This window comes from Heloderma suspectum, chromosome 3 (genome assembly GCF_057233095.1).
Source record: "Heloderma suspectum isolate Gila_16-S chromosome 3, 16-S_ref, whole genome shotgun sequence".
Classification (NCBI taxonomy): Eukaryota; Metazoa; Chordata; class Lepidosauria; order Squamata; family Helodermatidae; genus Heloderma; species Heloderma suspectum.
This window is the reverse complement of record NC_139460.1, coordinates 323049155-323073404: the sequence shown is the minus strand read 5'-3', so window position 1 is coordinate 323073404 and position 24250 is coordinate 323049155. Positions and strand designations below refer to the sequence as shown.

The 24250-nt window shown below is 54.9% G+C and overlaps 1 protein-coding gene across 2 annotated transcripts in view; it reads right to left on the bottom strand.

Annotated features, from left to right (window-relative positions):
* LOC146351733 (solute carrier family 12 member 9-like) overlaps nt 1-24250 on the bottom strand; it is a 115487-nt gene that overhangs the window by 57159 nt on the left and 34078 nt on the right. For both annotated transcript variants that reach the window (XM_084847705.1, XM_084847703.1), the window contains exons 5-8: nt 23027-23134; nt 22764-22875; nt 10790-10947; nt 6220-6302 (exon numbers count right to left, since the gene is read on the bottom strand). In XM_084847705.1, the coding sequence (XP_084703831.1) occupies nt 6220-6302; nt 10790-10947; nt 22764-22875; nt 23027-23134 (461 nt within the window). The remainder of the gene's footprint in view (nt 1-6219; nt 6303-10789; nt 10948-22763; nt 22876-23026; nt 23135-24250) is intronic.

Sequence of the window (24250 nt, the reverse complement as noted above, 5' to 3'; positions counted from 1 at the left end):
CCCTACCACAGCCCTGCAGTGCCACAGAATTCCACATCTCTAAAAGTCTTTCCCAGCCTTGCCAAGCAAGAGCCTATTCAACCGGAGATGCCGGGGCCAGACTGGGGGCCTCCTGCCCTGGCTGCGACTGAGCTACGGCCTTCCCAACTGGGCCAAATCCCAGCACACTGCCAGCTGTGCAGACCCTCCCCTGCCCTCCCCAGCATTCCCCCTCCCCCAGGGAAGGAGACTGGTCTTCCCAGTGCAGCCCGGCCAGCTGTAACTGCTGTTTGGTGGGGGTGGGATGTGGCGCGGAAGAGGCTGAGATTATTCAGACCATTTAAGCAATTGGGGATCTTTAGCTGGTTGCGAGTTAATAGCGTGCGCCAAGCGGAGATCGTGCTCGGCCACTCTAATGGAGTCTCTCCTCCACCCCTCCCCAGACACTTGCCTTTGATTTATAATTCATTTAGCTGCTCGTCAAGGTAAAAGAGCCACTGCTGAAAGGTATCATGCCCCAGCGCCGAGGGGGCATGGGGAGATGGGGAGTGGGAGCAAGGCTCCCGCGGAGCGTCGATTAGACGAACTTTGAAGGGCTGGCTGTGCTCTGCAGCGTCGCAAACGGGGGCACTTTTGTCAGGCTGGGGTGGCACGCGGTGGGATGAAAGCACTCCCCCCTCCCCACCCCGAATCACGCAGATCAGAGAACTGTCGCAAGGTATCTGGCAGACAAGCTAGTCCAGTGTTCACAAGCAGGTGGGCTGCAAGGTGAGGGAGGCCCGTCATCCCCCCCCGCCTGAATCACCACTGTGCTCTCGGATGGCACCAGGGAACTCGCAAGGCGAATGGAGGTATTCTGGCAAGGAGGGAGCCAGGGGGGTGAAATCACCAAACCCCGAGTGTGCTGAGGTTCTCCAAGTTTCCCCTCCAAACTCGATCCGAGTCATGTCCGTATCAGATTATGAGGGGTCTTTCCCTCCCACTTTTCACACGAAAATCGCAAAGTACTCGGTTGCATACTAGGGTATGTACGTGGATGAACATTGAAGAGTACGCAATCCCATTGATTAAAGGGCGTTTGTACGCACTTTCACATCAGCGCATATTTTCCCCCGCATGTTCTTGAAATGTACGCATTTGGGAAATGCATTTTGGCGAGCAGCACCAGGCACTCGCAAATGGGCGGCCTTTGGCTGCGGAGTGTGCTCACGTTCTTGCTCGGGAGGTGCGAACAGGGTACATCCGGGTCATGAGCAGTGTGCAATGAATTCCCCATGCATTGCTAGTGGGCGCCGCCAGCCTGCTCTCTGCTGCGCTTTGGTGCTACCTCTGCAGATGGCCACAGGCGAGTACTGCCGCTCGGGTGATCCAAGAGGCCTTCAAGCGGGCCAACAAAGCGTCCGAGCTTCTCAGGCTGAGCAGGTCGCTGCTCAGGCACGGAGTTCTCAGTGTCCGATTCTCGGGGCACTGCCAGCCATGCTGCTGAAGGGAGCTCCCCCAGCCCCATTCTGGCTGCCATGCTTTCTTTGGATGTGGCATGTAGCCACAGCTGGCACACGGGCAGCCGCCTCCAGCAGCGGAGCTGTCAGGGCGAGGGGGTCTGGCAATGGAGGCAGGGAGCGGGGCTGTGTGGACAGCAGCTATCCAAAGGTCGCCTTCCCAATTTGTGGGTGAGCCCCTGGGGATCTGAACCAGGGTCGTACCTAGGGCTGGTGTCAAGGCTTGGCGCGGTCAGGCACCGGCTGAGGGCCCACACCCCAGCAGAGGCAGTGCAAGAAAAGGGGGGACTTGACTTTCAAACAAGGTACATGCTCTCCGTGAGCCTTAAAGGGAGATCGAACCTTTTTGGCACTGATGTGCCGCCAATTTCAGCAGCAAACCGCCAACGTCTTTGCTGCGGTGGCAATACATTTGGCGTGGCCGGGGGAAGGTGGGCCCCCCTGCTGCTGTATCGGTTTCTTGCATCAAGCAAGGTCGATGGTCTTGCAGGCCCCTTCCAACCCTACTATTCTATGATTCTAAGCAGTCGGACAAGATGACCTTCCCAGGCCCCTCCCAGGCCCATGATTTTCCCTTGCCTCTTGGGAGAGGACCAGCAACCTTGCAACTACAGGTCTGGATTGGTTAGCCTAACCCTCCGAAATGTGTGCACCCCCAGTTGCACAGTTATGAGCGAAGGAAAGAGCAGTTGAGGGAGAGAAGCTTGAACGGGAAGCCACCCTCTCTCATCCCCAGCCAGATCTGTGTAGGGTGGGACTGCAGCGCCTCCGCCTTGTGGAAAATACACCATGCATGTGCACAGAGGTACTCTCGTCTAATACAACTTTGAAAACCGCTGTTGGACCAAACAGAAGCTCAGAGGCCGAGCCCCGGGGAGCCCCAAAAGAAACAAAGACCTGGACGTCAGTGCGAGAGGTCGGCTGCCGGAGGCACCAACAGCTTGGTGCATCTCCATCCTCCCTGGAGATCGTCCGTGCCTTTCTATGCTCTGGCTGGGGGATTATGGGAGCTGTAGTCCAACACATCTGGAAGGCACAGGTTGGGGAAGGCTGGCTTAGGGTTTGTGCTCACTTGCGATCCACATCTGCAGGCTTGGGAAGTCAGGCGGTGGCCACGTTCCGCCATGCCGCATGTGCCCCCCGGCCCAGCTTTCACACAGCAAGCGACGCAGCCGCCACCAGGAGTTGTTTCTGATCCATGGCAACTTCAATTGGGCCTGAAGCACCTAATGGTTCCTCCCCCACGCCTGCTTCCCTCCCCTCTCCTCTTGAGCGCACCGCAATGTTCCTAGCCGGCTAATGGGGCAATTTTTTTTTGCATTACATGTATTTCTCCAATTTGGCGGCGGGGCGCTCGCTACCAAGAGAGTCGGGGGGGATGGCAGCTCCTGCAGATGAGCTGATGGGAGTCTCCGGGGTGCCTCGCCATGATCCGTCTCCAAGGCAGAGCGGCGCGTCTCTGCTCTGACGCATTTGCACACGGCATCAGGCCAATTGTTTAATGCACCTGGGAGGCCTCCGGCAGTGCTCGATATGGCTCTCACGTCGGGCATGTGCCATTGTGCTCTATTTCACTGCACACGCACCCCTCCACAAGCCCCCTTCCCCAGCTGCTCTCCTGCTCTCTGCTCTCCAGAGCTTGCTACATTCAGGGGCAAGGGTGATCCAGCTGCTGGAGGGGTAGAATTAGACTAGGAGACCCAAAACCAAAACCCTACGCAGCCACAAAGCGGCTTGTAGAGTGGCCTCGGGCCAGTTACTCTTGCTCACTCTAGCCTACCTTGCAGGGTTGTTGTGAAGGTAAGGCGGCAGATGGTGAGGGAGACCACATCTGTTACCCTGACCTTGTTGGAAGAAGGGCAGCATAAAAACACACATAAACAAACCACCGGGGGGGCCTTGCTCCCCAGAGAGGCGCCGTGGGCTCCCCCCAACTTTGAGCTCTAGGTTTCTGTGTAGATCTTTTTTTTTATTATTATTCCACATAGCTTTTAATCTGCAAAATTCTTTCTTCTCCCCTTTCCGATTATGTTGCAGTTTTGTTCTTGGTTTTATTGTATTTTAATTGCAGTTGGGGGTTTCTTATCTGTGTTTTATGTGAGTTCTTGCGGGGGGGTTGGCGGCGGGGTGTTGCTTATAGGGCTGAAAAGAAATACACTTTTTATAAAAATGGACTTCTGGCTTGCTAAGGACAAGAAAGAAAGGATTCCTACGAAGGTGCCTTATGCAGAGTCCACCTAGCCCAATCCTGGCGTATTCAATCTCTTTCGGCCCGAGAGCTGAGCCCCATTTCAGAGACGCCCTCAAGGATGGCATTCCAGGGGTGGGCGGGGCCAAGGGCAAAGGGGGCAGGGCCAATGGTGAAAGGGGTGGGGCCAAAATGGCCACCATATTTTAGCTTAAACCTATTGCCAGTAACTGCCTTAGGAGAATCGTCTCAGCCATTTAGAACTGGAGGGGCGAACAGAGCAAGAAAGCCAGGAAGCCACTGAAGTTTACTCCATTGGTCTTCAAGTGAGGGGTCGGGACTCACCCCTCCAGTCTTCCCCAAGGTGGTTCCCTCCAGGGGTGTTGGACTGGAACACTTCCAGTCCAACACACCCGGAGGGAACCAGCTTGGGGAAGGCCACATGACTCAGTCTCAGCCTGGTTTAGTCGCTACAGCGGCATTACCACTGGGCAAAATATATGGTAAAAAACTAATTAAAATGCCTGTTTGGACTAAAGGCAGGTCCTGGGTCTGAGAAGGTGAAGGTTCTGTGTGTGGAACTCAGGGTCTTCAGTGCCAGGACTGCAGATTGAGGCAGGGCTGGATCGGGCGGTGGAGGGGGGGAGGCATAGGTCATCAGCTAATGAGACCGGACACCTGCCAGTACCCCCCCGCCTTCACCCAGCACCTCAACACTTGCCAAGGTTGTTGCCCTTCCTATTCACAGGTTCACTGACATCCAGATTCATTTTGCTTCTTGGCAAACGTCTGGCCGCAAAGCTAGAGGTTTCCCTCCCGGGTGTTATGTGAAGCAGCTTGCTCTCCAACCCAGCAATGGCTGCAATTTCACCTGCAGCCTGCCACCAGCTCTCGGAATCCTTGGGGAAAAAAAAGGGGGGGGGACTGAAGGGGCTCATCTCTTCCCTGATCCCTGGAGTTGTCTTAGAAACCCTCACCTTTCTTAGAGGCTCAAACTGCCTCCCTGTTACTTGCAGCGTCAACTCTCAAAGCTCCTAGTCCTCAGGATGAATGCACTGCACTTCCCCATCAGACCTCTGCCTTGCTCTCTGCATGATCTCATCTCTTACCCATTCCAATCTCTGCACCCCTTGCCTTGGAGGATTCTGGGAGTTGTAGTCCAACACATCTGGAAGGCACCAGGTTGAGGAAGGCTGTGCTAGTCTTTCCTAGGCCAGTCACGCCTCCCCATGCCCACAGCCCCCGGCACAGCTCACTCTCTCCTTACTCGTCCTCCGCAGCTCATGAGATCAAACCCAAACCTCCCGTCCTGCCTCTCATGCATTTATATTCATTCATACGTTTTAAAAAAAACATCTAAGTAGCCTTTTGAACAAAATTGGGCCCTCAAGGCAGCTAATGACAACATAAAACATATGCTGATAAGAAGGAAATCGAGACTTTTTTTTTAGAGAAAAGACAAGAGGCACCATCCCAACCAGAACAGTGGTGCGAACACAGCAGGCATAATAAAAAGCACGCGATCAGCAGGAATCGAGAGTCTGGAACTATTTAGCTGTCCAACCCCAGCAGCCCAGTAGACTTTATGCTGGGGTGGGGAACCTCTTTGAGCCGGAGGGCAGAATTTGGTTTTGGAGCAGCTCGTTGGGGCTGCGTGCCAGGGCAGGGCGGGGTGGGGCCTAAGGCAAAAGAGGGCGGGGCCAGGTTACCAGAAATACCAGCGTATCGCTGCCAGTAATGAAGCCTTGGAGAGACATAAAAAAATGGGCAAATGACCATGTAAATGCTGGGAAACCACCTACCGATCTGTCGTGAAGGGAAAGGGGCATGGCCTTTTGGGGAGCCATGGAGAGCTGGGCTGGGACCCCAGGCAGGCTGGATTTGACCTGCAGACCTGAGCCGCGAGACTCCTGCCTTGTGCCCTCTGAGGCATAGCACAGGCACTGTTTTTAGAGATGCGTGCTGGGGCGGGGGGGCTCTCATAAGAACGCAAGAAGAGCAGTGCTGGATCAGACCAAAGACCCCTCCAGTCCAGCATTCTGGTCACACCGTGGCCAGCCAGCTGCCCCAGCGGGAGGACCACAAGCAGGACACGAAGGTGGAACAGCGCTGTCCCGCTCAGGTTCCCCTGCAACGTGCATACAGAAGCGTGCTGCCTCCGAAGAGATAGCCACGACGACTGGCAGCCACTGACAGCGTGATCCTCTACAAATTTGTCTAATCCCTTTTTAAAGCCATCTCAGCTGGTGGCCATCACTGCATCTCGTGGTGGTGAAATCCTACCTCATCCCAGCCTGACCTGCCTAAAAATGCTTCCAGGCCTATCGCCAGAATCTGACCTTGCCTGCAGTGGCTTGCCCATCCTGGCCAAATCTACCGCAGCGTTTGCCCTTGAGCTCTGGTCCCGTTCCACCGGGACTCGTGCTGCCTGTACGCTGCACCCTTAGCTGCCCCACAGCCAGTGCTGGCATGGCAGACGCGGGTGCCACGATGGAGAACTCCAGCATGAAATCACAACCGTGGAAGGAAGCGCAGAGGACCATCAAAACTCACCTGTACAAGCACCCAGGAGATGACCACAGCCATCCAGGGGTTCCCGCCACGGGATGTCCGTTTTGCTGGGGCCAGAGCCTTGCCTTCGCCATCAGAAGGATATGGTGGAGAGAGAGAGAAACACAATACATTAGCCCAGAGTTTCTATTAAACTGGTGTTTATTGGGGGGGGGGATCGATCCCCTAAAGACGTGAAGGACCACAGTGGAGAGCTGCTCACCATTGTATTATATGTTAATTCAATGACAAGGCTGCAATGTTTACTTAATTAATTGGCTAGCTTAAAGTATCAAAGAAATCTTGATTAAAAGGGTGCTCCCAATAATCAGAGGCTGCTTCCAGACTGAGGACTCTTGAGAAGACATACTGCAGCTATTGCATCTTTTCTTCCATAACAGATCTTCCGTGGTAAGAGAAAAAAGGTGGAAGAAGTGGTGGAAAAATGCAGGAGGGCGATAAATCGAAGTCATTGACGTCCGGACCCCCCATAAAATTCCATGAACGAGGCAGGGCAATTGCACAATAAAGGCCTCACCCGGAAGCACCCAGACAAGCAATAATTAAATATATATATAAGCACACTTCAAAACTGTTGGTGGTGCCATCTTAGAAGTGGCCTCCCTGCCTGGGAAAGTGAGAGAGAGACGGAAGGCCTCTCCAAAGATGGCGCCTGCTGTGACACGTGGAATACACCACTGAGGGATGGAGTAGGCCTTTTGCTTTAGAAGTTTTCCTTCTACTCAGGTGCAGATTTAATGAAATCCATTGATCAAGTATAGCAGTCTTTCCCAACCTGGTGCCCACCAGATTGTTGGACTACAACTCCCATAATCCTCAGACAGCATGGCCACTGGCTGAGGATTGTGGGAGGTGTAATCTAAAACATCTGGAGGGCACTAGGTTGGGGAAGGCTGAAATAGGGATTTCTTTAATCAGCTGGCGGCTAATACATGTAAAATGAGGTCTTCAGTGTTCTTGCAGTCGCTCAAAACAGCTTACCGGGGGAGGGGGGGGGGCTCTTGCTACACCCTCCTGCCTGTGCAAGATGATCTTCCAGGAAGGCCCTCCTCCGAGCAGAGTCAGTTAGGGGTGTGCGTCGGACAGGGCCTTTTCTGTGGTGGTGTCCCCACTCTGGGACACCTTCTCCAGGGAAATCCAACCAGTGCCTGCTTCACAATCCTTCTGATGCCAGGTCAAGACATTTGCCCAGGCATTTTAAGTTTCGCTTTTTACTACCTCTGTTTACATTAGAGTTTTCTGGCCTCTTCAGTTTTATCACTATAGGAAGGATGATGTTATCTATGTTGCAAAATTCTTAAAATAATAATTAATTGCCCACTTCAGGCAGCAAAGACATCTGTACGCCTGCAGCTTCATCAGCACCCCCAGATAATTTTGTTTGTTTGTTTGTTTACTTATTGTTTTATTTATCCATTCCATTTCTATAGCACCCAATAGCTGAAGCTCTCTGAGCTGGTATATTTTATTGGTAAGTTAACAGGTTCATAAACTGTCAAGATGTTTAGGAAAATTCCAAAATCCGCAGTAGGGCAAAACTTTATTAGGAGCCACCACAATGTCTCAAATAATGAGCAAAGGATCTTCCTAAGTGTGACTCATGACCCGACTAAAGACTGTTGAAAGGAAGAAGCGGGATCACTAACTGCTGGTGGCACTGGGCCCATTTAATTCAAAAATGCAGAAATGGCACAGAGAGGTATGTGCGTGCACTGAATTTTAGGGTGTGTAGGGAGATGTTGTCTTCGTCTGTTTTTAGCCCCTCCTGTGTTTTCTCATCGCTTCTTCTGTCTTTTTTTTTTTTACCAGAAAAAAACTCTTAAGAAGGAAAAGAACGAATAGATGCACCATGCCTTTGGACTGGTCATGCTAGGAGCCCTCTCCTGTCTGGAATCCCCCTAAGAGGGGAGAAGCGGGGTAGGGTGGGATGAGCATAGGAGCTGGAGAGGAGGCAGGAAAGGTCAAAGGCAAGAGCAGCGAAGGAGCCCAGCACAACGGGAGAAGCTGCCGCTCCATTCAGTGAGCTTCTCTAGGCTGGGCCTAAGAGAAGCCGTCACTCAGGAGCAGAAGGCCACGGGTTCAAGTCCTGGCAACTCGAGGTGCAGCTGGCAAAGACTCCTGTCGGAAGCCCTGAAGAGCCACTCCTGATCAGGGCAGGTGATACTGGGCTAAATGGCCAATGTCCTGACTCCATTATCAAAGGCAGCTTCCTGTGTTCCCAGAATCCTGCCCTTCAGCCCCTCTGAGGAGTGTTAGGTGGATACCGGAGCACACACCGGAGCTGGGGGAGGTTTGTCAAGATGAGGGGGCGAAGAGGAAATGCAGAAGGGATTTGCCCAATTGGTAGGGGAAGCCCAAGCCTGCCCGTGGGGCACTCCCCCCACTGCTTGGACTCCAGCGACCGGGATCACGACTGCAACCCCCATCCCCCGCCCAGCGATCATGATCCAGGCTGCTGGAATGGGGGGCAGGGGAGGAGGTGCATGTGTGTATTTATGTGTGTGTATGTACCTACGTGAATGTGAGAGGTTGCACACGTAGCGGCAGTAGGGATGCGGCCCCCGGGGGGGTTGAAATTGGCCCCCGAAGTGTCCCCAGGCCTATGAGTGGGCTCAGGACCAAAGCCCCACTGACGGGCCCTGCCAAGCGAGGGCACGGGCATGCTGGGAGCGTCCAGCATAATGCTGGAGCAGCCAGGCAGCCCGCCAGGAAGACAGAGGACTTCAAAAGGATGGCCAAACGCTGGAACAGAGAAGCTGCCAGAATGAGAGAAAGACAGAGCCAAGCAGGAACACAGGACGGTGGCGACAGTCCAGAACACAAAACATCTTACTTGAACTGCTTTAGAAACATCCCCCAAAGAATATCAGGGAATTTGAGCAGGGTCCAGGGGTGCAATTAAGAGACTGAAGGTAATTGCATGGAACCCTAGATCGCATCCGCCAACAGAAAGATGCCGAAAAGCTGGAAGATGGTGGAAGATCATATTGATATACAGCCTGGGGAACGGAGATGGGACGCTACCAAGTCCAAGAACAGAAAGTGGCTGGGAGGGAGGAGGGGTCTGCCTGGGAGAGGGGCCGCAGATCGGTTGCAGAACCCAAACTTTGCACGCGTAAGGTCCCAGTTTCAATCCCTGGCATCTCCAGCTGAAAAAAAAGAAAGGATCTCAAGGAGACGGGCTGGGAAAGCTCATTATTTGTGATCCCGAAGACCTGCTGGGAGCCCAGGCAGACAATTCTGGTCTAGATGGGCCAAAGCTTCGACTCGGGGCAAGGCAGTTGCATGGAGTCCGCCTATAAGTGGAACTGCCCTGAGCTACAAAATGCCAGGCGCTGAGGATTTGCATCCCAAAGATCTTACAGCAGCCCCATGAAAGCCCAAACCCACACAGAGAACGTGATGCGGATTTAAAATGGTCACTTAAAAAAACCTTGCATAATTTATTTTGCTCTGACAATTTTGAAGAGGTTGCTGAAGTGGGGATGAAGATCCCAAGGATTGGAGTGGAAGGCCCAACAGCAGCCACCCCCAAATACTTCCCACATATTTCACAAATGATAAAAGTCCTTAAGCATTTATTCAGTGCTTTAGAGCGTTCAAAGGGATTTTGTAATCTTTACAGCAGCCCTGTTAAGTAGATGTTATCACCTCCATACTGTGCATGACAGCAGTTAGCTTTACTAGCTTCCCATTTCCCATTGAGGGAAATGGGAAATGGATTCTTGGCCGATTGAGGACGAGAATCCTGATCTTTTGAGAAAAAGTAAACTGCAGGAACCCTCCAGATTCTGTATTTTGTGTCAGATAACTGAAGCTGCACTTTCACGATCAACCCATGGAGGGATGGAACGATTGTAGCCTGGGCCACAGGCCACGGCCATGTACAGTGGCAAGCTGGCCACTGCCCCCTGCTGTGCAATGGTGGCACTGCAGGCCCTGCCCTTGACAGGAGCAAGGTCTGTCTGAAGACTCAAGTCAAGACATTCAGTGGGGAGGGTCCAAACGGGGGCCAATCCCTCGTCTGACTACTGGTCCACGCCTCCCTAGCAGATCTTGCCTCTTGCTTTGAGAGGCACCTTGCTAGGGCATCCCTCGAACCCTGGATGGGGATGTCGGAGGAATCCATCTAGGGGGTGCAGCTCACCGAGCTTTGACCAGCTCCAGACTTAAGCTCGTTTTCCTGTGAGCAGGCCCAACTCAATCTGCGTAGAGTTGGGCCAGTTTGTGGATTGGGGGGGGGGGGTTATTTATGCAAGTTGTGGCCAAAATCTGTGCAAACTACAGCAAAATTTGCACAAATTACAAAAATGGTGGCCAACAATTCTGCAAATTGCTATTTATGCAGTTGTTTTTTAAAACTCGAAAAAGTTCCCAGATTTCAGGAAGAAACCCGCAACTCAGCTCGCAAATGCAAGCCAAGTCGGGGGGGGGGGGCGTGGAAATCCGGTGAGCCCAGAGGGGGCCGGATTTCCCGGTGATGGACATCCCTGCCCCTGTAGCGCAGGGCAGGGCCAGGAGGAGCAGGCTCAGACTGCCGAGGGTCACTCACCGAAGAGGTCATCCTTGGCCAAGGCATAGAGGATCCGGGAGGCCCCAATGAGGTTGCTCATGGCGGCTGAGAGAGTGGAGAAGTAGACGCCAATGATGACGAAAGGGGGCCAGAAGTTGATGTCCCTCAGGAAGCTGTAGTCCCGCTGGAGGAGGAGTCTGAGGAAAAGAACGACAACATGGAGTAGTGATTGTGGAGGGAGGTGGGAGGACAGCAGCAGGATTCTTAAGGGGGTCTCCTGGGTGGGTGGGGGGCTCCTAACACTACCAGGCTGACATGCATTTGGTTTTGCTCTCTGTAATGGATTCTCTACAGTAAGAGAAAAGACAGAAGCAGCAGTGGGAAAACATGGGAGGGTTATGAGTGGAACACGACATCTGCCTGCCCCCACCCCCGGAAAATTCTGCAAACGAAGCGGGCTGATGGTGCCAGAAAAGCCTTGTCTGGATGCACGCCCACGCTTCATGAGAATTCCGGGGACAGGGGGTAGGCTGGCCCGGAATGAAACCGTCCTCTCTGCCAGAGGTGTGGTCCTTTCCAAAGGGGTGTCCATGTCAGCCTATTGCTGAAAACACAACAGTCTTGCGGCCCCTTAAAAACTTAACACGTTTTCAAGCATGGCCTTTTGTGGGCTCAGCCCCACTTAAGCAGCTACATGAAGCGTTATCCTAAATGCAGCAGGTACCCCCAGGACACCACAGCACAACAGCAGGGGCCCCGCAGGGAAATGGTGCTACGAACCCAAATTAAACACCACATTCCCCCACCCCCAGACACACTGCACATGCCCCGGGGCTGTCCTGCGCACAGCGGCCCGCAATATTGCTGCCATCACTCTGCAGCTGTTGCAATTTGCACAAAGAGCCCCCCACCGAGCCTGTCAGAAACAGTGCCTCTGCGCACCCCCTGAATGTTGTTCCAGACAACACAGCCTGCTCTGGGCCTCTCAGACCTTTGGCCCTTCTGCACTCCATTACACTGCCCAAACATCCCCCAGAACCACTTGGGGGGAGATATGCCTGCTGTTCTCAGTCCATTACACAGCCACGCGCTGTGTGGCCCGGGGGTCCCTGGAGGGAGCCGATGCTTCGAGCCATGTCCAAGGGAGGCAAGCGCATTCGAACGCGTTGCGCTGCTCGTCCAGCCAAGGCCGCTGGGCAGGATTTCCTCCCAGACCCAAGCCAGCCCGAGGTCAGGAAAGCACCCGGAGGTGAGGCTGTTTCAAGCACGGCCCAAAGCAAAATCAGGACCCAGACAAACCCGTCAGATGCGTGCAGGAGACTCGAGGCAGAGCTATGCGAGGAGAGGGCTGCGCTTACTGTGCAACACGGAGAGTGGCAGCTTCTCACCCTTTGAGCTTGGGACTGGCGTAAGCACCTGGCACCTGGGGGCAGCTGCCCTGGGGCTGCCACACCTGGGGACAAGGAGCAACATTTCCCAGAATTCCCTGGAGTGGTGGGCATTCCAAAGCAATACAAGAAATGCTCCAGGGACCTATGGGAAACTTAAAGTGATGGCTGCCCACCACTGACCAGAGGAGCACCGTCAGCAGGTAAGGCTACTGGGGGGTGGCTCCCAGTGTAGGAGGGGGCCCACCAGAAGGCACTGTGCCAAGGCCCTCCTCAAGCCCCAGGTCAGCCTGTTCAGACGCATCATGCAGCACATTTGCCAGCAAGAATAACCACCGGTGCCTGGCCCAGAAGTGCAGAACCTCCAAGCTGCGGGCTGCATCTGGCCTGCCTGGCACCCCAATGCAGCCCACGGAATCCCCTCTGGTGCACACCAGCAGCGCATCCCCTGCTGCTCTCTCCAACCTGAGACTGAAGATACTGGCAGGGATGCTGGGCGGCGGGATTCGCCTGCACTGCGGAGAGCAGCTGCTCTCCTTGGCATGGACCAAGCCCTGCATCCTCCCATCCCTGCAGTTATCTCCGACCTGAGATTGGAGATAACAGTGGGGAAGGGGGTGGGGGGTAGCCTGACTCTGCTTTGACTGCACTCCATGTTTCCTGCAAATAGGGAAAGAGGCGGGGCAGGCGAAGCCAGCTGAGTCCCCTTCGTTCCTCCATCGGAGAAGTGAAGGGGATCCGGCTGCTTCTCCAGCCCCGCTTCCGCCCCACCGCCCCCCATTATGGGAAGGAGGTGGACGAAGATGGGGCAGACGGAGGAGCGATGGGGACCAGACTGGCTCAGCTTTGCTGCACATGGGGCTTTCCTAACTGGAAGATCCACCTGGCGCTTGGGCATGGGAGCAAATGATGTCAGATGGGTGTGGCCATGCTCCCTGACATCAGGGATGTGGTCCTGCCTACCTGATATCCTACAACCTGCAGAGGGATGGGTGGGGGGGCCATCCCCCCCGCCCACCCGAAACTAGTTCTGCACCCCTGGCCTGGTGCAACCAGGTCTTCAGGAGGTTTCGGGGCAGTTGCCTCTTTCTCAGGGTCTCTGAGGGAAGGACTTCTATAGTGAGGAGCCGAGGGGAGGCAGCAACTTTCTGCAGGGCTCATCCTCCGCCTGCACTCCCATCCCAACATTTCCATGGCCCCCTTTTTGCAGCACATTCATCCAGCTCAGTGTCTCTCTCCTGCTGGACAACGGAGTGACCGAGAAGCAGACCCCAACGCGAGCATCACACGGGGAAAGAGGGCCAGGAGTCCGCATTGGGGAGCGTCCGTTAGGAGGACGGGCTGGATAGCTTAAGAAAAAAGTCAGAAAGCGCCACCAGGCTCTGCACCCTGCTGTTGCCTGACTCCACCCACCCAAGCTGCAAACGTCGGTGGGGCGGTGAATCCGCTCCGGGCTTCGGCCAGAACCAGCCAGGAGCTCTTGAAGCCGCTCCGGGCTTCGGCCAGAGCCAGCCAGAACTCTAAAGGAGCTCTTGAAGCCGCTCCGGGCTTCGGTCAGAACCAGCCAGAACTCTAAAGGAGCTCTTGAAGCCGCTCCGGGCTTCGGCCAGAACCAGCCAGAACTCTAAAGGAGGTCTTGAAGCCGCTCCGGGCTTCGGCCAGAACCAGCCAGAACTCTAAAGGAGGTCTTGAAGCCGCTCCGGGCTTCGGCCAGAACCAGCCAGAACTCTAAAGGAGGTCTTGAAGCCGCTCCGGGCTTCGGCCAGAACCAGCCAGAACTCTAAAGGAGGTCTTGAAGCCGCTCCGGGCTTCGGCCAGAACCAGCCAGAACTCTAAAGGAGCTCTTGAAGCCGCTCCGAGCTTCGGTCAGAACCAGCCAGAACTCTAAAGGAGGTCTTGAAGCCGCTCCGGGCTTCGGCCAGAACCAGCCAGAACTCTAAAGGAGGTCTTGAAGCCGCTCCGGGCTTCGGCCAGAGCCAGCCAGAACTCTAAAGGAGGTCTTGAAGCCGCTCCGGGCTTCGGCCAGAACCAGCCAGAACTCTAAAGGAGGTCTTGAAGCCGCTCCGGGCTTCGGCCAGAGCCAGCCAGAACTCTAAAGGAGGTCTTGAAGCCGCTCCGGGCTTCGGCCAGAACCAGCCAGAACTCTAAAGGAGCTCTTGAAGCCGCTCCGGGCTTCGGCCAGAACCAGCCAGAACTCTAAAGGAGGTCTTGAAGCCGCTCCGGGCTTCGGTCAGAGCCAGCCAGAACTCTAAAGGAGGTCTTGAAGCCGCTCCGGGCTTCGGCCAGAACCAGCCAGAACTCTAAAGGAGCTCTTGAAGCCGCTCCGGGCTTCGGCCAGAGCCAGCCAGAACTCTAAAGGAGGTCTTGAAGCCGCTCCGGGCTTCGGCCAGAGCCAGCCAGAACTCTAAAGGAGGTCTTGAAGCCGCTCCGAGCTTCGGTCAGAACCAGCCAGAACTCTAAAGGAGGTCTTGAAGCCGCTCCGGGCTTCGGCCAGAACCAGCCAGAACTCTAAAGGAGGTCTTGAAGCCGCTCCGGGCTTCGGCCAGAGCCAGCCAGAACTCTAAAGGAGGTCTTGAAGCCGCTCCGGGCTTCGGCCAGAGCCAGCCAGAACTCTAAAGGAGCTCTTGAAGCCGCTCCGGGCTTCGGCCAGAACCAGCCAGAACTCTAAAGGAGCTCTTGAAGCCGCTCCGAGCTTCGGCCAGAACCAGCCAGAACTCTAAAGGAGGTCTTGAAGCCGCTCCGGGCTTCGGCCAGAACCAGCCAGAACTCTAAAGGAGCTCTCCAAGGAGAGCTCCTTTAGAGTTCTGACTGGTTCTGACTGAAACCCAGAGCAGATTCACGGCCCCACTGGCATCGGAGCCACCAGCCTCCACTGCCACCATCCTCAGACACAGGAGATCCCCAAGCCAGAAATGTGCCAGAAATCCTCCCAACAAAAAGCCTTCCACGAGAAAACCTCCTACTATGGACATACCAACACTGCTGACTGAGATTAGCTCAACATTCGTCCCTGTTGCACAAAGAATCCTGGGGTCCAGAGTCCAATGGAAGGGCCCAGGGCTCCCTAGCAGAGACTTCTCAGCATCTTCACCAAACCACAATTCCCAGCAGTCCTGGGGAGAGGAGCCATGACGAGTCACCCTGTCTGAACCGACGTAACTTTTGTGAAGTGAATGTGTGCTGTGTCTCACAGCGTTACTCCCCCTAAACATCTGTGAAACGGGAACAACAAACCCACCTTGCCTGGATGGATTGCTGAAGTGGGGCAGAGAGCTCCAGCAGGAAATCGGCAGATCTAGCACCTGTTGGGTTGCCACCTTTCTTAGTTCGGCTCTGCTCCTCTGCCCGTAACAGCAGCCTAACTTGCAGATATTAGCAGGCGACCACGCTTTCTCGCCATGCCGCCAGAAAAGCTTCGCCAGCCGATTCCTGCCAATCCTGCCGCTTTTAGAGGCACGGGAGGGAGGGAGGCGGGCCTGGTACGTCCATATGCCGGTTGGCAAGCCCCCATGCCTGGCAAGTTCTCCCAGGTTGGGCAGGGGTGCCCCCTGCCTCATCTGAGGAGCTGCTGTGTGGTCTGCGGGCCTTTCGGCAGCAGGGCAACTCGTCACGTACAGCGCAGAGGCAGCGGCTTGTCCAGACATCTCATTGGCAGGATCTGGGCTGAGCGAGCCATTGATCAGTTCGGAGTCACTTGCCCAGTTTTACGAGGCAGCGGCTGATGAAGCTCCCGGTAGGGGTGGGGGGGAGCCAACTGGCCAAAATTCAATAAAGGAAATAAAAGGAGAAGGATGCGGAACTTTCGCTAACACATTAAACTATACAAATGGCCGGGCCTTAATTGGATTTTAACAAGAGGCAGCAAGCAGGTGGGAGATAAATTAGCATGGGCTATCAACGCCAGTGTCTTCTGGCAATTAATATCTAATTACCCCCCAAATTGATCACTGTGCTAACAGGTGCGGCAGAGTGGATGGGTGGGCGCAGGCCCGGCCCGGGGGGCCAGCCTGCTTCCCACTTCCCCCGCCGGACTGCCCGCGTGGGTCCAAGGCAGCACTGCAGCTGCACACCCAGCCTGGCTCATGCTCTGGGGCCGGGCGCAGGGCGGGGAGCACGCCTGCTGAGCAGTCGGCACCGTTCACGTGCTTCAGCGCGCACCAGTCCCCCCGGGGCAGGAAGGCCAGAATGGGACAGAGAAGCTGCACAGCGGCCTTCCCATCAGGGGCAGGCCAGAGGAAGGGTCCCCGTCCTCTACAGGGACTTATGGTACTCCGGCATCGAAACTTCAGAAGCTGCCTTGCACCGAGCCGGGCTGTGCGTCCATCTGGCCCAACAGGGGCTGTTCTGCTTGGCAGCAGCTCTCCAGGGGCGTCTCCTGATTCTTGCAACTGGAGCTGCTGAGGATTGAACCTGGGACCTCTTGCCTCTGAGCCATCTCCCATGTGAGTAGGCTCTGGGCTTCAGCTCTCCTGCCTGCAAACCAGGGCCAGCGTCAAGGGTAGGTATGGTCAGGCACCGGCTGAGGGCCCACATCCCAGCAGGGGCCACTGGCCAGAACCCCCTGGAGTTGCTCCTCCTCTTCACCGTTGCAGCCTGCTTGTTCTCCTGCCTCTTGCTCTGGCCCAGGCAACGGAGGCAGTGAGAAGGCAGAGCAGGAGATGCCCCTGCGGACTTGCTCCCTGGCTCTCTGCCTGTCAAGCAAGGCCTTGATTCCACGACAATGGAAGGAGACGGGAGGAGTGGCTCACCCGCATTTTTGTAAGAGCCGCTTTTGGTCCGGGCGGGGCTCCACGAGGGTGTACATCGCACCATTCTAAGTGGCTTCACATAACTTACACCCGGGGGGTGGGAGTTGAAGTGAACGTCATCTGAGCAGCAGGGGCTGCTCAACCAATAAGAGAGGCTCCCCTGGCCCAGCTCTATAAGGAAAGTGCGAAGTAGTTACTTCCCCTTGTGCACATTTGTAAGACAAGCTTCCTGACGAGCCTCCGTTGCAGCCTGTTGCTGCGCTTAATCGCCATAACAGAGAAGTGAAAGAAACACTCCCAATGTGCACATTTGTAAGACACAACTCCCAACGAGCCCCAAGCCTCACTGACCACAATGGGTGTTACTTCTGAGTAAACACTATTTGGTTTGTGCTGGGAAGCCTTGTGGGCCCCTTCCACGATGGCCTTGTAGGCCCCTCCCAACCCTACTATTCTATGATTCTATGATAAGCACTGGGCCGGGAGACAGGGACACCCCTTGACTGGGTTCATGGTGAAAGGTACACCCCTGGGCAGGGCTGGCACACCCGAGGTCGATGTGGGGGCTGGGGCACACAGCAGCTATAGCGGGGAGAGCCCGACTTAAGGAAAAGAATCGCACTTTAGGCAGTCTCAGGAAATCCAGTTTTTCCACGATAAGCTCCGGGGTGGCTGCTGGATGGCCACGACGCCACGTATCCCGAACGACGGAGTAAATCGCTCATGGAGACACCCCGCAAGCAACTGGGAGGAATGATGAGAACAAAGAGGAGGTGCAATAAAAGCTGGTGACGACGGGGGTGGGAAGGCAGAGTTACTGAGGGAGGGACCCATGAAGGGTGTCTTTATATATTATTACTTTTTGTTGTTACAGGTATATCTTGCCATTTTTCCTCTTGCAAGGAACCCACGGCGGCTTACATGCCCTCCTCCTCTCCATATTATCCTCACAACAACCCTGTTGCTTCCAATGCTGGGTGGGGACTAGAACACAGATCTCCCGATTCCCAGCCCAGCACCCGAACCACTACAAGTCTCCAAGGCTCTCCAAATCTGCCCAAGGGCCCTCAAGGACCTGGAGCCAGCGCTGCGTAAAATCCACTCCTCAATTCGGTGCAGCACCTCTCCAGCCTGCAAAATCTCAGCAACAGCTCAAAATCTTCACAGCCGCTCGACTGGCAATAACAGCAGAAGAAGCTTGAGGGCAGAATGGGGAATCCTCGGGGGCTACCGCTCCCCGCGGACTAGAGGTCCCCATCCCTGCTTTAGGACCAGCAAAGGAGACTCTCTCGGCTACAGAAGCCGCTTTCCCCTGGCTCACAGGCTAAGGGTCGCACTGCTGAGTCAAATCTTCGGAGCCCAGCAGCCCACTGGAAACCATACCCAGCCAGGGGGCCCTGGGACCTCACAGGCACAGCACAGCCAGGGTGGGCAGGTGTCCTCCGTTGTTTGCCCCCCACCATCTGGTGGGCTGCTCCTGTACACAGAAGTCTGATTTTAGCCATTGTGGCTAAAAGCCATTCATAATATTGGGGGGGGGGGGGGCGCCGAAAGGTTGGAAGGCACAGGGCACATGGCTGTAGCACAGGGCTTCCCCCATAAGCTGCCAGATGGGAAGGGAACTGCAGGGAAGTTGAGAGCAAGAGTGGGGTCTCTTCAGTTTAAGAAAACAGGGGAGCACCTACATACAAGTCCTCCTCCCACCCCCACCTCCTATGCCCATGCCATCCTGGGTGCTTTTAAATGACACTTTTAAGGCTGTCGGACCAATTAAACAACACCAGTGGATAATAAAAATAAGATCTTATTATATTATTATTGTTATTTATACAGCACTTCAGGGCATTCAAAGCACTTTGCATGCCTCATCTCAAGAAGCCCCACAACAAGCCTGCCGGCAGATGAGGATTTTGCAGCTGATTGCCATAGATGGGGCAGGGAGGGAGCGGGGAGACTGCCTGGGGGTGGGCAAAGGCCAGAGTTTAACTGGAGGCTTCCTGGTTCACACAACTCAGTCTCTCAGCTGCTCCAGTACAGGAAGCATCCTGGATGGGCTGCAAAGTATGTGTGGGGGGGGGGGGCAAAGTAGTTCCCTGCCTGAAATAATCTCCCCTCACCCAGGCCTCTAGCCTGGCGCTGGTTCATTTTCCAGTCTGTGCCTCCATCACCCCATTTTTCTAATAAATCACAGTAGAGAACCCCCCCTCAAGACACCCCCCACACACCCTGCAATTGGCAACAAACGGGGCAAGGCACATACAGCAAAGCAACATGGTGGAGAACAGTGGCCCGGATTTCATTTTTGTGCCTTTCCAATCAGCACACGTCGATTTGACGTTGGGAGTGGGGGAGGAGATGGGGCAGCGGAGGAGGGGGCGGTGTGGGCTATTCAGTGTTTCAGAGCGGAGGAGGGAGGTGTGGCGGGGGGGTGGAGGGGGCAGTTGCATGTCAGGCACCGGGCTTGCAAGCTGCCCTGTCCCCTGTCATTATGAGCAATGGCCATGCATTAAGGTATTAGAACATGACAGCTATAATTCTAACCAATTCCTGCCGGCCGCCCCAGCCCCGCCGCGATTTATGGCAGCACTTTCCAGAGCAGAAAATTAACAAGCCGTGCTCTCTGAGAACAAGGCAGGCACACACACACGCTTTGTCCAATCCCCAATTTCTGAACCTCTCTGGGGGCGGGGAGCGGTGTGACAGCAAGCACAGCTTGCCACCCTCTCCAAAGCTTGGGCACCTCTCTAGCCATGGGCTGTACAGGTGTGGTGGAAACGGGCACAGTTCCTGGAGCATTAGGGGATGCTGCAGACTGATGTGTGCAGGAGCCCGAAGACAGGGAGAGGAGGTGGAAGAGAGGAGGCTGTGAGAGCTGTGAGCTAAGCAGCCCAGGGTTCAGGTCTCGCCTTGGCCACAAATTCACCAGGTGGCCTGAGCCAAGCCATGGGGATTCTCAGCTGAGCACCTCGCCCCCATATGGGAGGCAGGACAATGGGCTAGAAGCAAGTGTGGTGTGACTGTGAAAGGTGTGAACTCTGGAAAGTGGATAATACTCCTAATGCTAGGACCCGGGTTCAACCCATTAAGCTGATTGGTGGGAGATTCAGGCCAGATAAAAGGACGCCCTTCTCCACATAGCCCATAGTTAAACTATGGAATTTGCTACCACAGGATGTAGTGATGGCCACCAATTTGGATGGCTTCAAAAGGGGGTTGGACAAATTCCTGGAGGATAAGCCTTTCAGTGGCTACCAGTCTTGATGGCTATGTGCTCCCTCCAGTACCAGAGGCGGTAAGTCTATGTACACCAGTTGCTGGGGAACTTGGACGGGAGGGTGCTGTTGCGCTCACGCGCTGCTTGTGGGTTCCTGGTCGACAGCTGGCTGGCCGCTGCGTGCACGGAATGCTGGACTGGATGGACCCTGGTCTGATCCAGCACAGCTCTTCGCATGTTCTGATAACAACAGCAGCAACAGTTGTGGTGGGGGTGGGGGTGGGGGTAGCAACACACGCCCAAAACTCTGACCAGATTGCACTGGTCGTTTGCAATAGAATGTTGGATTCATGGAGTTCGCAGACTGGGAGGTGGGGGGCAGGCAACGAACAGCCGACCGGAGAGGGATGAAGGAGCGTGGCTGGACGTGGCCGCTGGCTCTTCAGCACCTTCTGGCCCGGGTGCTCTGGCCTGTCTGTTCTGATTTGAGGTTCCTCGAAGTGCCCCTGCCCCGGGCCACCTGCCTCGCAAGCCTCTCGGAATTGGCTGCAGGGGCAGGTCAAGGCAATCTTAGCTGTGCTTAACGTTGTGCCGCCACAGACAGGGACACGTTTTGCTTCTACTGAGGGCACGCAGGGAGAGGAAATTGTGTCTCGATGCCCTTCCTGGCATTACACCCATACCCCAAACACACACATACACCTCCTTTTCCGTGTGCAACTGGGCTGTGAAATTTCAAAAGCAAACAAGAAGGCTAATCCAGGAGGGGCGACAGAGAAGACAGCCCAGGACTTTTGCTTCCAAGCGACGGTGTGCATAATCCAGCGCATAGAGACACAGGGAAAAGCAAATGTGAGTTATGAGGCAGCAGAGAATCAGCTTTCATGTGCGGGGATCAAATGCACACAGAATGAGAGCTGGAAGGAAACCAAAGGCCTGGCACTGGGACCCATCGCTTCAAGCGAGGCACCACAGGAACATAAGAACAGCTGTGCTGGATCAGACCAAGGGTCCACCTAGTCCAGAATTCTGTTCACACAGAGGCCAACCAGCTGTCGCCTAGGAACCCACAAGCAGCACATGAGTGCAACAACACCCGCCCACCCGTGTTCCCCAGCAACTGGTGTATGTAGGCATACTGCCTCTGAAACTGGAGGTAGCATATTGCCATCAGGCCTAGTAGCCACTGATAGCCTTCTCCTCCAGGAATTTGTCCAGTCCCCTTTTAAAGCCATCCAAAGTGGTGGCCATCACCACATCTTGTGGTAGCAAATCCCATAGTTTAATTATGCGCTATGTAAAAGTGTCCTTCCTTTCTTCTGTCCTGAATCTCCCACCAATCAGCTTCATGGGATGACTCCAGGTTCCAGTATTATGGGGGAGGGAGAAAAATGTCTCCCTGTCCACTTTCTCCACACCAGGCATAATTTTGTACACCACATGCCTCACCAGTTCCCCTGGAGATCAGCAAACAGGATGCAGATGACAGAACGCAGCCCAGCAAACAGATCCTGATAAGTCAGTCAAGCTGAGACTTAGTGTGGCGTAGCTAGTAAAGCATGGGACCCGGGCTGTCAAGGCCTGAGTTCGAATCCCACCCAGCTCTGGTGCCCACCAGCGGGCCTCAGATCAGTCGCAATCCCTCTCCCTGGCCTACCTGGACACGTGAAACTGCCCTGTACCGTGTCAGACCCCTGCTCCATCTCTTGCCTACAGCAAGTGGCAATGGCTCTCCCAGGATCCTTTCCCAGCCCTGCCACCCGAGATCCACTGAACTGGGGGTGCATGGGATTGGGGGCCCCTGTGTGCAATATGCATGTGTGCAGCTACTGAGGTGCTGGCTTTTTGCTTTTGAGGTACAGGCTCCTTTTCCTTCCGGCCAAAGGCTGGATCACGATTTGAACTGGCAACCACGGCAGAGTGAGAGAGGCCTGGCCATGCTCCAATCCGGGCAAAGCAGCGATTCTTCCCATCAGAAGGAGGGGTCGCCGTTTGCAGGTTCAACTGGGGCTGCAAAACATTGCGCTCCCTCTGAGAACTCAGAGTTCGCAGTGTGGGGGTGCTCCTGGACCTAGCCTTGGCCTAGATTTTCAGGTCTCAGCTATGGGCCAGAGTACCTGTGCACCATTAAGGCTAGTGTGCCGGCCTTTCTGGAAGCTTCCGATCTGGCTATGGTGAACCACGCCTTGAGCCACGCGTCTTGCTTATTGCAGCACTGTACACAGACTGCCTCTGAAGGCCGTTTGGGAACTTCAAGCGCTTCAGAATGCTGCAGCTGGGCTTCTCACGAGAGGGGTGGGATTTGGGGCTCGTGTTGCCCCCACACACACCTTTTGTACCAACTGTGTTAGCCGGCTGTTTGGTTCTGAGAGCCATTCAAAGGGTGGGTTTTGACCTATAATGCTCTAAATGGCATGGGATCAGGATGTGCCTTGCAGCAGACCTGGGATGTATCGCCTCAGTTTCTCAGTCTTTAAAATGGGAGTCACTGTGAATTTACCTTGACAGGGGTGTTAGTATGAGGAAAAAATGAGGAGATTATGTTGCCTGTCCTGAACCTCCTCAGTGCAGGACATGCTATAGAAATCTTTACCTGGGGGAGAGAGAGAGATAAAAAGAGCTGTGCGATAGGCACACCCCCTGGTGGCCAGTCCAGCACGTACCTGTCACAGGTGAAGCTCAGTAGCACGGCCAACACGTTGTATACGATGTAGGTGAAGATAACAGCCGTGATGGTGCCCCGGGGGATGGAGTAACTGGGCCGCTTCAGGTCCCCTGAGGAACAGGAGGGCAGCATGATCAGGGATGCCCAAGCCCAAAAGGAAGCCCCAGCTCGAGGCCAGAATATTCCTCTGCTAGGACGTCTTCTTCTGCCCCCCGCCCCCCGCCCCCCGCCTCAGCAACAGCCCTGCAAGTCCACACTCACCAGACATGTTGGAGCCCGCCATGATTCCCGTGCAGCCGTTGAACATGACAGCGAAGACTGTGCTGAAGCTCATGAGGCGGCCGGTCGTGTAGTCCACACTGTAGCCGGCTGCGGGACAATTGCGTAGATGGCAGAGATCCGAGTTAAAAAAACGCCTTTCCCTCTCCAGCAAAGGGCACCCAGAGTACACAGCCAGTCACTGCTACAATGACTAGGTGCAAAGGGCTTCTGTGCCTTTGAGACCCACAGGAAGGAGGGAATTTCCACAGGTGCAGATTGTTACAAGAGAGCACTGCACAGGGGAGAAAAGTGGCACCCATGGTCTTCTGCCCAGTAGCTAAAACGCCCGATCACCTTCAACAGCACCCAATCACCCAAGCTGCTGTTACCCCAGCTCTGCAGCATCCTCCCTTTCAAGCAGGGCCAATCTCATTTGCTCCTCCCAGTTTTGCCACCCCATTCATGGATGGTGGGCCATTTCGGCAATTTGGGGGTGGAGACAGGGTTAGGAAGTGAACTTACTTCCCAGTTGCCTTGGGAGCTTTTCAGCAGCAGCCAACTAGGCGGGGGGCGGGGGAGGGAAGCTGCTGATGGGAACCATCTTTCCCTCCCAGAATGCCCTGGAACATTATCCCAGAATGCCCTGGAACAACATAACTTCTTGGGTAAGCAAAGAGGGAAATGGCAGCTGCCAAGTGGTATGTCCCTTCTCCCCATTTCTCCATCCCATGCCGGGTGAGGGGGAGAAATGAGGGCCCATTTTGACAAGCTTATCTCCCGGCAGTCACAGCAGAATGACACAATGCCAAAGGCATTCTGGAGGAAAATGCAGAGAAGAGTTCTACCTATGGCTGCTACTGTTAAACACCCAGTAGAAGCACACACAAAAAAGGTTAAAAGGGGCCTGTCGTGTTGAAATGAGGCCCAATTTCACTGTCTATCCCATGAAATCACACCCCGCCATCCCCAAATTGAGCCATATTTTGGAGATCCTCCCAAATGCCACCCAAAAAGATGGATGCCAGCCCTCAACCTTTCTTGGAAGCTCTACTCCATGAGCTGCACGCCCCACGTCCCAAGCCCCAAATACCAGTGAGGGGAAAAAACAGCGGATAAAACACCACGCTGCCTGCCCAGGAACATCTTTCAGTTAATCGCTTCACTGTTTCACAGCCACGTCTCGGCTCTGAGGGGCTGAGCTCTTATTTGAGGGAGGGGCGGGTG